Source organism: Dipodomys spectabilis, unplaced genomic scaffold (genome assembly GCF_019054845.1).
Source record: "Dipodomys spectabilis isolate Male_0828 unplaced genomic scaffold, ASM1905484v1 ptg000207l, whole genome shotgun sequence".
Lineage (NCBI taxonomy): Eukaryota > Metazoa > Chordata > Mammalia > Rodentia > Heteromyidae > Dipodomys > Dipodomys spectabilis.
In genome coordinates, this window is record NW_024870884.1 from 5492632 (window position 1) to 5505644 (window position 13013).

General features: G+C 35.6%; 1 protein-coding gene across 1 annotated transcript in view; it reads left to right on the forward strand.

Moving 5' to 3' along the window:
* Cabcoco1 (ciliary associated calcium binding coiled-coil 1) overlaps positions 1-12474 on the forward strand; it is a 101138-nt gene extending 88664 nt beyond the window's left edge. Inside the window, exons 6-8 of the mRNA XM_042696468.1 lie at positions 5616-5738; positions 6102-6236; positions 12082-12474. Of these exons, the coding sequence (XP_042552402.1) occupies positions 5616-5738; positions 6102-6236; positions 12082-12156 (333 nt within the window). The 3' untranslated portion in view covers positions 12157-12474. The remainder of the gene's footprint in view (positions 1-5615; positions 5739-6101; positions 6237-12081) is intronic.
* Positions 12475-13013: the final 539 nt, after the last annotated feature.

Consider the following 13013-nt stretch of genomic DNA (forward strand, 5'->3'; position numbering starts at 1 on the left):
AAAGGAGGAGGAGGGCTTGTAGAAGAATTGATAGTCTATATTTACAGGTTTATTAAGAAGTTTGTAATGACCCTCGCACAAAGGAAAAATACTTTAGCAATGGATTAGCTAGCTCCTCTGATAATCTTTTGCTTTTGAGTTTCCTCTTTTTCATTTCAAATTTATGGCCTCAGTATGACATTCCCTATGTTTATTGCATTTTGCAGGTGGCATTCACATCTTGTTACTTTCTTTGTGGGCAGTGAGTTACAATTTTTTGTTAAAAATTTCCAAATCCACACAAGTACTTCTTAATTAGACTTTCAGATGAGTAATGACTTTTCTTCAAGGGGGAAATATAGTTAAAACATTACAAGAATTTTTGTGCCTTTTTCCCTTAGTTAATAGTGGGGAAAGTTGGCGATAAAGTGTGCTTTTTGAAACTTTGACATATTTTAGTAAGTTCTGATTTACATATGAAGTCATAGTATGACAATTCCAAACAAATGTCTTTTCAAAGCAAGCCCACTTCCTTTTTTTTTTTTCTTTTTCTTTTTGGTCTGTGTGCCTGTGGCTCAAAAAGGATTGAACAGATTTATCTTGCTTTCTGCCACTCAAAAGAAAGGAAAATTACAATCTCAATGGAATGATTAAAATCTTGCATAATTTAATAGCATATTTTAATGACTTAATATTTACTACCTTAGTTATAGATTTTATTGGCCCAAACACTATCCACAAATTATCTACACTTTCCTTAAAGAAACATTACTAAAAAAATGAATCTCAGTTAATATTATCACAAAAAATAAACAGTCTACAGAAAAAAGCATGAATTCAAACAATATTGTGAGTTTAAAAAACTGTTATACTTCTCCAACATGCTGAGATCTGGAAGCAGAGATTAATTCCTATAACCATGTTTTAAGTCTCACTCTGACCCTGCACTTAGTTCCAAAAGAGGTCAAAATTCTTAGCACTTATTCCCATGGTAAATGTCCAATTCTTATTTCATATACATATTTTTTGAAGATTTCTAATGATTTCCCTTGGCTCTTAAGAAAAGAATTTGCATTTTTTAAGAATGTTTCTTTTAAGAAATGTTTGAGGATGAAATTTTGTAATTCTAAGTATTAAATTATGCCAAAAGCCACTTACTTGATAGTCTTTAAAAACCATAGCACAATTGAATGAAAGCACAGATTGTAAACCATCTTAAATAACACTAAGGCAATGTGCACATAATGAACAATGTAACTTAATTTTCATGTAACAGATAACATCTGGGGAAAAAATATATTGGTAAGTTATGCAAAACTAATTTTCTACTGACCACATCTGTAGACATTATTTATTATATGTTCACTTAACAGTCCATTATTCTGTTTAGAAATCTATTCTCTTCTTTATTAGAGCTTTTAATGTACTCACCTTGGTTCAAATGGTCTGCTCATTATCAGAAAAAATATAAATGGCATTCACATGGAACAACATGATTGTTTTTTACTATATCCATTTGTGTGCAAGCATTCAAAAATGGCAAAAGAAACACGTTTATTGCTTTACATTCGAAGTAATATTTAGGGGATATTTGAAAGTCAGGAAAAACCAATCATTTGGCCAAATGGATGTATGTGCATAATCAGAAACTCCTGATTTTTAATCTCACCATTGAGCCACGGGCAAGTCACTTAAAGTCCTCTGCTTTGTTTCCTGATCTGAATATTATGGGTGCCTTTCTTATATGAAAAATGGGGGGAAGGGTGCTAAGTCATGGTACCAAATAGAAGTGCTTTTTAAATAAACTTGATCCTTTTTTCTGTTTTTATTTTTCCAGCTATTAGAGGCAACATATTAGACTTTTGAGGAAAAAAATATGAGACAATTATGATCCTACAGGAATATATAAAAATAGTTATAAGGCTAGCTTTATTTAATTTGTTTCAACTATTCATAGACTTGAGGAAATTATAATGCTCTTTAAGAAATCTAACTTAATAAAGCTGACCATGTCTCTCTGTTTTAAATAGATTTTATTACAGAACTAGTGATGTTGTAAAACATGAGGTTTTGTTAAAAAATATAAAGACTTAATTGTATATTTTAAAGTAAGTGTTGCATCAGCCGGTTTCATTGAAACATTCTTTCTGGCTCTGTGTTCTCACTACAATTATTGATTCTAATTTTTCTCAAACTTGTTTTTTTATTTTCTGTTTTGTTATTTTTTAAAAAGCTACCTTTTTGTAAGTGGATTGGATTGCTACTAGGATAGTTCTGGGTAGTATGTTCATTTCAAACTATGTATTTGAAACTGTCTTTTATTATGAACAAAAACCTCAATTCTATACTCATCTGAATCAGGACGTTTCTTGTTCTTATAGTAACTCATAAATCAAGTTATGTGTAAAACATAGATATGGTTTGGTTCATTAATAGTATGCAAAGCATACAAAGAAAAGAAATTCTCACATCTAGTTTTTGTGCACAAATCAAATCAATTTAATAGCCATATGAACTACAGTCATAAAAGTCAAGGGAAAGAAAAGCTCTACTCTGCCAGAACTTCAGCTTCTTGGAATAAATAGGAGCTTTACTCTACCAAAGAAATAATGATGAGAATCCATAAAGTTTGTGCCCAGTAAATACACACACACAACACACACATACACACACACACACACACACACACACACACACAGTGTCAAAGACAAGCATACTGAGTATTTAGCAAATCAGGTGAGAGACCTAAACACAAATATCTGTTTACAATTAGTTAGAGCTGATGGCATAAGAAAATAGATGGAAAGAAAGAATGATATTGCCCCATTTGTTAGGAAATGGAAGGATTTGGAAAAAATTATATTAAGTGAAGTAAGCCAGGCCCAAAGAAACATAGGTCTCATGGATTCTTTTATTTGCAATAACTAGTATATGTTGGGGACAAGCAGAAAAGATCAAAAGCTATGTACATCTGACCAAATAAGATGATGTTAAGTGAAATGAACCCCAAGATAGGGATACAAGTGGTTTTTTCTTTCTTGTTATTGTTTCTAACATATTTATAACGTACCATGTGATTTTTTGTTGCTTTTTATGTTCCTCCCCCACAGTATAAACCCTCTTTTCACTGTATTTGATGTCGGTATAATTTGGGAAGGGGAAGGGTAAAAACAAAATGTTTAAATAGGGATACAGGTTGACCCATTGTAACAATGAGATGTACAAGACACTATATTGAAAACGAATTTTACAATTTAGGGGGAGGGGGTAGGGGGAGGGTGGGGAATACAGGTGGGAGGGAAGGGATGGTAGGAGAAAAACAAAGGAGGAGGCAACAATGCTTGATAAGAAATGTACTCATTACCTTGCTCCTGTAACTGTAACCCTTCTATACAGTATTTTTACAATAAAAAAACTTATTAAGAAAAAAAGAAAAAGAAAATAGATGGTAAAGTCTGCTATTATCAAAATGTAAAAGCTATCTACCAAGAACTTCATGGAGGTTGGGAGCAAATTAGCAGAAAGGCCTATGTATAAAAAGCATAACACTAGCACAAATACAGTGACAGCAGATAAGACAAAATTCAACTTCATTAAAAGAAAACACTTTCATCTTACAGAAAAGCTCATGCCAATTTTCTCAATACCTTCAGTAAATTCAGCAAACTCCAGCCCACCTGCCCCCTCCTCTTCATCCTTTATTTCCTCCCTTCCTCCATTCCTTCCTTTCTTCCTCCTTTTTATTTTTAGACAACATCTCAGTATATAGCTCAAGATGGCCTTGAACTCAAGACTCTCCTGTCTCAAGCTCCCAACTGCTTGGGGTGACAAGCATGTTACCACCATGCCTGATCTTTCCTCTTCCTTGTCTCCCTCATTCTTCTATACAAAGAGCATTCCGTTTCTCCCCATATATTAAAGTCTATACCACTAAGTCATACCTCATCATCTTCTCATGTGCAGCTTTTGTTTACATTTAATGTTTCAGAGACACAAAAGTATATTTGCCTATTTCTTTTTCCCAACTTGGGAAACAAGGACAACAAAAGATGTGTGATCATAAAAAGGGCGGGGGGAACACAAAAATAATTTTGTGAGAAGACAAAAGTGCTTCTAAACCCCACTTAGGAAAATGTAGTGGCTTTTGAATGTGATCAGAAAAAACAACTGTTTAGATATGTTTTCTCAGTACTCTGTTTTGATGAATATTTAGAAGACCTAAGATAAACAATCCAGAATGATGTCAACTAACAATGGAAATTAAGTGCTTAATAATATCAATAATTTCCAAGTATGGGCATTTGATGACATTTTACAATGTACTGAAATGATATAAGCTAAGGTCAGTACATCAGGGTTTAACTCCCAGGCTTGGAACCAAATAATTATTTGTCCTCAGACCAATCATTTAACCTCTTCTTTTCCAAATCTGTTTGCCTGTGAAATTAAGATACTTCTATATATTTACATTTAGCAGTAACTTCTTATCAAGTTAAAATTAGTGATTCAAATTTAGTTTAAAATGCATACACATTGATAAGAATGCCTTAGCTTCCAGTACCTTCCGAAACTTATCAAAATGAAAAAATGATATTTCTTTAAAGGATGAAAGTTTATTTGAAGCACTGTTAAGTTAGAAGTGAATGAATGACTGTTTCACAATTTTCTCTAGTTGTCACAGAAAGGTAACTGGTGCATGTATGCATTTGCAGGGTTTTGTCATCAAACCTGTAAGTTCAAGTTGTGACTTTGCCAGCATAGAGTGAGTGACCCTATCTCAGAAGTGCAAAAACAACCTCATGAATTAATATACAGATTGGCACAATTTATTGATTTATAGTGAGGAATGGCATAAAACAGAACACTCAAAGTAGACATGTCTTTACAGATCAACTGAGATGGGAAAAGAAATTATGGTCAAAACATTACTTGTTAAACATGGAATTAGAACAAAGGGAACTAATTAAATGATCCAGATGTTTAATGCTGTTGGTACCCTCATCTCCTCTTTCTCTCTCTGAAGTCATGGCAGATGGGCCCTGCCAAAATAGGCTTCCTTGACTCTTCTGTTCTATCCTTTCCAATGTTGACTTTCACTCTCCCTCTGACTGGCACACTGGCCAAAGAGTTGTCAAAGGCTCCTGGGGAAATCTTGTCTTCCCTTCTCCATTTTCATTGAGTCTCTCTGATCCATATATTAGCCTCTCAACCTATACAGTCCCCATCACTCTGAATGGCCACGTCACTGGTCCCTACAACCTAGCTCCATTAGGCTGGCTATCATTTACATAATAAGTATCTAACTCTCTGCCAGAACTGGATTTGTACAATGTCTAAAGCATGATTCTCTACATATAGAGAGCTTGTAGGCAAGAGTAAAGGACTGGGATTCAAACAAAGAACAAAGCATACAAAATGAAGACCTCACTCACAGAGGACAAAGAGTGAGATAAGGAAGGGTAGACAAGAAAATGCAAATTGTGATATATAGAGATAAAATTTAAAAAGCACCAGATTAGAAAGAAGGCAATAAAATGGAACATTCAGAGGGTTGGCACTCAGACCATACCACACCTATAATAATGGCTGAATTGTTGTCGCTTAGCAAAGACCATCATAATTCTTTTCCTCTACAGCAAGTGATAGAGGTTGTCAGGCCTACAGGCTACCAATTCCCAGATCCACTGGAAGAAGGAATCTCCTTTGACATTTATTCAACATTCATAGAGCCAGTATCAACACTGGATACAGATGTGAAGGTAAGCTTCCTCTTGTTTTATTTGACTCACCCAACTTCAGCCTTATAGAAGATGAAAGAAACAAACATACGGCTATTTTCTTTGTCTCAGACTTTCTCAAGCCAAATACAAATGCTGATGGTAGTTCAGCAGTGTTAATGCTCCTTAGTCTCCATCTATACTTTCCCAAAATTAGATGCTGCCTTGGCACCATGACTTGGCCTGAGATAATCCCTATAAGAAATAAAATAATGTCAAATCAAAGTTTTTCTCTATATGGACATTGTACTTAGCCTAACAGTATCTGGTAGAAGTTTGAGATTGCATATTAATCCACACATGTTCCAGAAGGCATCTGAATGTTGTTCACTTTCAACATTCTAGGCTGAAGAACAAGAAATTCCAGAGGAGAGCCAGGCAGAAAGTGACACTGTAGAAATGGATCCCTTAGTCGGCTACACCATTGAAGATGTAAAATCAGCTCTGGCTCAAGTGACAGATATCTTACTGGGCATTCAGGTACTTAGTATTGGTAGTGTCTCCACTTTATTACTGGTTAATTAGCCAAGATCAGCCTTACCATCTAATACCTAAATACCTAACACTGTGCTACCTAAACATTGTTCACACTGTGTCAGAAAGAGAAAGACAGCAGTCATTATATTCAATGTACATATGCTATGTAACTTGAGGGTAGGGACAGAAGGAGGACAATGGGAGAGAATGAAGAAGAGGGTATGACATTGACAAAGAAGCATTGTTTTCATAATCTGACTTATGGACTTGTAACCTCTACAACTACTTAATAATAATATTTTTAATCGACTTCTGAGCCAGGCACTAGTGGCTCATGCTTGTAATCCTAGCTACTCAGGAGGCTGAAATCTGAGGATGGCAATTTAAAGCCAGCCCAGGCAGGAAAGTCTGTGAGACTCTTATCTCCAATAAACCACCAGAAAACCAGAATTGGCACTGTGAATCAAGTAGTAGAGTGCTATCCTTGAGCTGAAGACCTGAGGGGCAGCTCTCAGACCCAGAGTTCAAGCCCCATGATTGACAAAAGGGGGGAGAGAGAGAGAGAGAGAGAGAGAGACAGAGACAGAGAGACAGAGAGACAGAGAGACGAGACAGAGAAATATTTCTGATAGAGTAGCTCAATCTAACACTACCAACAAACACCAAACAATTCTCAATTGAATCATTTGCAATTCAGTAAAGACCATAAACTAGATCTGCCAGCAGCATCTAGTGTAGTGTATGTTATCTGTTTACAAAATCATTCAACATTGAAATCCCAGAAAATAGCATGGTAATGACTTTGTACCTTGTTCCACTGTAAACAGTGCTTATGCAAGAATAATTGGTATGCATTCCTAAATTGGTGTGTAGTAAACACGAAAGATCAGATCATAATTCCTAAGTTTTCTCACCAAACTTCTTTAATTTCCAAAAAAACAACAGTATTTAAAATTCTTCTCCAACAGTTCTTTCCTTTTCCCATCTCTCTAAGAGTGGACACTAGTGGCTATTAGCAAATAGAGCTGGCACCCATCACCTCCACAGGAGCTACCAGTGCCTACCAGCCAGATTGGCCATGTGCTCTATTCTTTCTCATTCTGTTCAAAAGGCAAACAATCATTTCGTCTCAACACATTTAGAGGAATTCACATAGCCTTCCGGGTCAAATGACTACATAGGTGAACTGCATATTTTAAGTGAATTTGTAATTTCATAGAAATAACTGTACAGCAGTAAAACATACTAATGATTTGCCTATCAGATCATAAGATCATATATAAAAAGCACACTGTATTAACAACTAATTTAGAAAGAGCAAAAGATTAGCTTGGCATAAACATACCTTGTTACTTGTTTAATCATCAAGTGTTATTGCAGTATTTACATGAACATTTAATGATTTGGTGCCAACAGGCTTAGCCAAAATCCTCAGCTTAATAAGGGGTGGTAAGTGTTTACTAGAAATAGTGGAAGAACACGTTTTACACAAAGCTTTATTGTTAACAACCCCATGGATGTAATAACTGGGTAGTGTGTAGAAGGGCAGAGTGCAGTTGAATTAAGCTGACTTCAAAACATATCTCCGTCTTAGATTTGATAACATTTCATTTAAATATAGTTTATGTGTAATCATGGCTCTGGGATCTCTTGCAATCCTGTGGCTCTGAAATTATTGCTAAGGAACTACTAGACAGCAATAGAATAGTTTGCAGCTCCTCCCCGCAAATTGAAAACATCTTTTCCAAGGCCATGTTTCATGTAGTGAGCAATGAGTTTTTAACTATTCAATGATTAAAAAATAAATTAGAGTATGCAGCATATGTACCTCTACTTTGTAACAAAAAGAATATGATTGCTATGTATGCATGTATGCATGCTCTCTCCTCATTTACCTGAAGCCGTCCTGGAAATCCATTAGCTTGCTCACCTAAATGTAATTAGTTGCAGAGAAAATATGAAGCAGAAGAGAGATGTGAATCCTGATTTCAGAATCCTGATTATTCCCATCTTAAATGGATCTGTGGACGTCAGCCTGGACTAAATTACTGCAAATTTTTCAATGAAATGGCAAGGTGTGGGTTTACACAATGTTTCTAGATAGCAAACCCATTTATGTGTTTATTCTCAATAATCCTTATAAACTCCAAGCAGTTGAGGAGGGTGCTTCTCCTGATAAATTGAGAACTGAGATGGGAAGATTAAGTCATTTGTCTCGAGTTTCCAGGGTCAACAACTGATGAAAGACCCTGAATAGGAGCTGTGAACCAAGTCCCAGTTCTAATTCCAAAGTTATCCACAAAAGACACATAAGGTCTAACATCACAACCATGTTGCTTTGAATTTTAATCCACTTGTAGATTGATAACTTTTTCAACATCCACCCTTCTGTCTTGGTCAAATGCCAATTTGGGTAATTACTCTCTGTTTACCTCAGTTTCTCTTTCTGCACCAACCGGTGAATGCTTTTTCACTTTTGAAACTTGACTTCCAGTGATCCTGGCTCTAAAATCTGCCACATTTCTATTCAGAGAGCGCCGCATGCCAGTGGTCATTGTACCTCAGCCTTGTGTACTATCCCATGGAACACACTTTTGATGAATTACTAGTTTCTTCATTTACTCTCCCATCTTGTTTTCTTCTTATTTAAAAAACAGACTCATAATGTTTTGCAGGAAAAGCCATAGAGAACTCATGTGTTCAGGCTAATTTGGGTGGGGTTGGGAGAGAGAGGGGAGAATGATGATTGGAGTGATATTGATTGAGAGGCAGTACTTACAAACTGACCTGCTAAATTGAAATCCTTTTATAACAACGGCTTACAGGTAATTAAACAAAATAAAACCAGGATAATTTTTCTCAGTGCTCCTTCTCTGGTGTGGTTACAAACATACCATCTTTTATACTACAGAAATTTCTGAAAATGTCATGTGAATCCTTATAATTTTTATGTTAATCCACTTATTTTTCCATTGATTCACTTTGTAATTCTGGAGATTTATTAAGAATGAAGTTATCTTGGCCCTCAGATGTTAATTAAAAATTATACTGAATAGAGCAAACATTTTATGCCTACATAGTTTAGGGTTTTTAATTTTAAAGATACATTCAAAATGAAATTATTTTGGCTCTGAGTCACATAATAAAAATTACATCCAATGGAGCAAACCTTAATATATTTAAAGAATCACATTTCAGAGAAATGTGAATGCTAACACTAAATTCTTACATTGAATGTTGGCTGATGGCCCTGTCTTACAAATAGGGTAAAATAATGTGAAAACCTTGAGAATCCCAAGATGATGTACTTCGAATTTTCCAGATTAAAGAGTTGAGTGAGATCTCCAGAAGGCAGTGGTCAACAAAAGGTTATTGAACAGAGGATATAGATTTGGCATTGGTTGCCAAAGGAACTGTCTCCCATGATTGGGTGATAGCTTGTTTATTCAAAAGCATCCTGAGGAGTCATAAGGAGAGATGACAGAAAAATCAGAGCTTTTATTTGACCTGACACAGTCTTCTGACCCAGCTCCCACTAGTTGTTACTGAACTACAGTACTGTTCATCAAGTTCTGAAGAGCTGGAAGGTTCCTCTCCTATCAGTATAGCACTCTTGTGAAGCACACCTCACCTTTGTGAATCTTTTTCCACGGCACACACTTATTTCAATAAACCCTGTCTCTGTGGTATATCAACATGGTGAGTGAAAATACCCCAGTGCAAGGGTGAAACAGAAGCTAATGGATAGTTGGGAAGGTGGCTCAGTGGTAAAGCGCTTGCCTAGCATGCTTGAGGCCCTGGGTTCGATTCCTCAGTACCACATAAGCAGAAAAACCTGGAAGCGGCACTGTGGCTCAAGTGGTAGAGCGCTAGCCTTGAGCTGAAGAGTTGAGGGACAGCGCCCAGGCCCAGAGTTCATGCCCCACGACCAACAAAGAAGAAAGAGGGGGAGGGGGAGGAGGAGGAGGAGGAGAAGGGGGGGGAGGGGGAGGAGGAGGAGGAGGAGGAAGAAGAAAGGAGGAGAAAGGAGAAGAAAGGAAAAGAAAGAAGAAGAAGAAGAAGAGAGTCTACCAGTCCTCAGCTGGAAAGTATGAGATTATTGGCAGGCACAGACACATGATAATGAAAGTGAGAGAATAAGTGTTGGAGGAGAACATTTCTTCCCAGTTCTTTGGAACTGTGACAAAATGATTTCGTCAAATAATTGCAATCCCTATATGGTCTAAAGCGTTGTCTGTACAAATTTCATTTTAACCAAACAAGAGTAACGTTTTTATATTCCATAGAAACATATCAATGATATGTCATTTGCAAAGTGTGAAATTGAGAGTTGGAATTACAAATTTAAAACTAGAGTATAATGTCAATAAAACCCTATGTTCCTACTTAAAACTTCAAACAAGAACTAACATGCAGAAGTAATCCTGATGCTACATAACCAAACTAGTCCAGAGGCTTCCTCACTGATAGGCCAGCCTTCCTTCCAACTTTACTAAAACCAATCACAAGGATATTCATGAAATCCTGAAGGATTGGAAGGTCATGTTATCTTTCCTTGTCTTCACCCAGCCACTAAGAAAGGAGGAAAAAAACAAAAAACAGAGGCTAAACTTGATCCCAGGACTTAAAAACACTTGAATCAAAGGAGATTAATATACACATGAATGTTGAATGCAGCATTACTGACACCAATGTGATCATGTCAGACACAAAACAAAGTTGCATCAGATGAAGTAAGCAGGACAGACATTTCAGAATTCTCTATTATATTTACATACTTAAAATATTAGGCAACTTACATCTGGGCCTAAATCAATTTTTTTTTAATTTTCTTCTATTTAAATTAGATAATTAAATTTTCTCAAAATATGAAGACATTGAAAAACCTCTCATTATGTTTTATGTACATATATATGTGTGTGTGTGTATTAGACTAGATATATATATATGTCTATATTCTAATAAATATGTATATATTCTAAAGTTTAAATTTATGAACACTATTCAGTATAAACTACACTTCATGCACATGTAGATTTTTTCAAATTATTCAAACAATGGCAACAAAACAATTTTGCTAAGTCAACCTACACTGATTTGTCTCTATGCAATTTTATTATCCATCATGATACAAGGAAGACATTTCCAGGGCTGCTGTTAATGTTCAGATGATGTGTAAGTAGTTCTGAAATTGTGCAGGTAGCAATGTTAGTCCACAGAATATCACTGCCAGAGGCTAAATGCTATCGATCATGACTGCAGTAATCGCTAAAACCTGTCAGAAATTGCTTGCTTTCCTCTCCCAAAAATATCCCACAAAATGGCATCACTCCAAAAGTTGTAATGTATGATGAATGCTGTTAATTATGAGAATTGTTCGCATTGTGAGATTATTTGTGTTGTTATTTCACAACAGCAGCTCTCCGCAATCCCTTTTAGAATGCATCACACAGAAGACAAAAACATCCACTGCAGAGGGGTGGGGCAACCCACAACACTGAAATAACTGAGCCCAAAGCAGTTATTCTGATTCTGTGCTTATTGGTAAAGTCTGTCTGAAAATACAGATAAATTATCCTATCTTCCAACACAAGGCTATGTGAAAAATGGCTATCCAAATACCACTTCCTGTTCATAGTAGACATGCTATACATTGGGAATGTGCAGAGAAATATGATAAAGTGTTATCACATCACTACAGGCTGAAACACAGCTATGTCTGCTAAACAGGAAGGTGTGTGAGGGATAATGTCTGTCTTGAGGCACTATAGGATGTCAAAACCACAAAGACAATGTGCAGCAAAAGATAGCTGCATCATAACCACTCTTTTTATGATTGTCTTCACAGACTGAGATAAACCAAAAGCTGCAAATACAGGAAGAGGCCTTTAATGAACGAATTGAAAAATTGAAAAAAGTCTGAAGAATTGAGTAACAAGGAGAACGTTGTTGAACTTCAAGAAACAAACCAAAGTCATCAAAATAATGATTCTCTAGGGCACCAGATCTTCATCATTTAGCTGAAAAAGGAAAACCCAGCCCCACTTTTTATTATCCTAAGTAATTAGAAAAGTAGAAGCCTCAACTTTGCCATCGCCTGCCCTATAACTGCCACTCCATTTATTGCATCACATATAAGAGAATACTTTGGATACAAGAGTTTGGAGAATTATACGTAAAACTATAATTACTTTTATGATGGCTTTTTGACATTTGGGCTAATAAATGCTATTCATCTTCAGTGAGAATGGAGTCAGCTTTTTAAAAGAACCAGAAGTAAAGGAAAATAATAATAATTTTATCCAGTATTGACCTAAATAATCTTCCACATTTCTATGGGATGCCAAGAATTCCCTGCCAAGGCTAAAACTTGCTAAACAATGGAAATCCAAATGCATATTCTAGTTATTTTTTCTTACTTAACTCATTTGGTTTTCTTATTTAAATGTTTCAGTGTGAAACCAATTTTCTGAAATTATATAATGCAGTTTGAAGCATTTTAATTTATTCTGCACTGTATTTGTTATTTCTAATCTTGTTACCCTCCCAGGAGAACTCATGACCTATATAAAGAAGCAGTGTATAAGTGGTTATTAAAGACCAACCTATATAGAGATTGTAAAAAAAAAAATCTTAAATACTAATCAAACTCAGAGTTCCTAAAATTAACTACTATATTGCAGTGGAATAATTGAAAAATAGCTGTAGTCTTTAAATATCCACATGAAAATAGAATTTCAAAACAAAAATAGCTTATGTGTCAACTGATTGTCCCTAGTA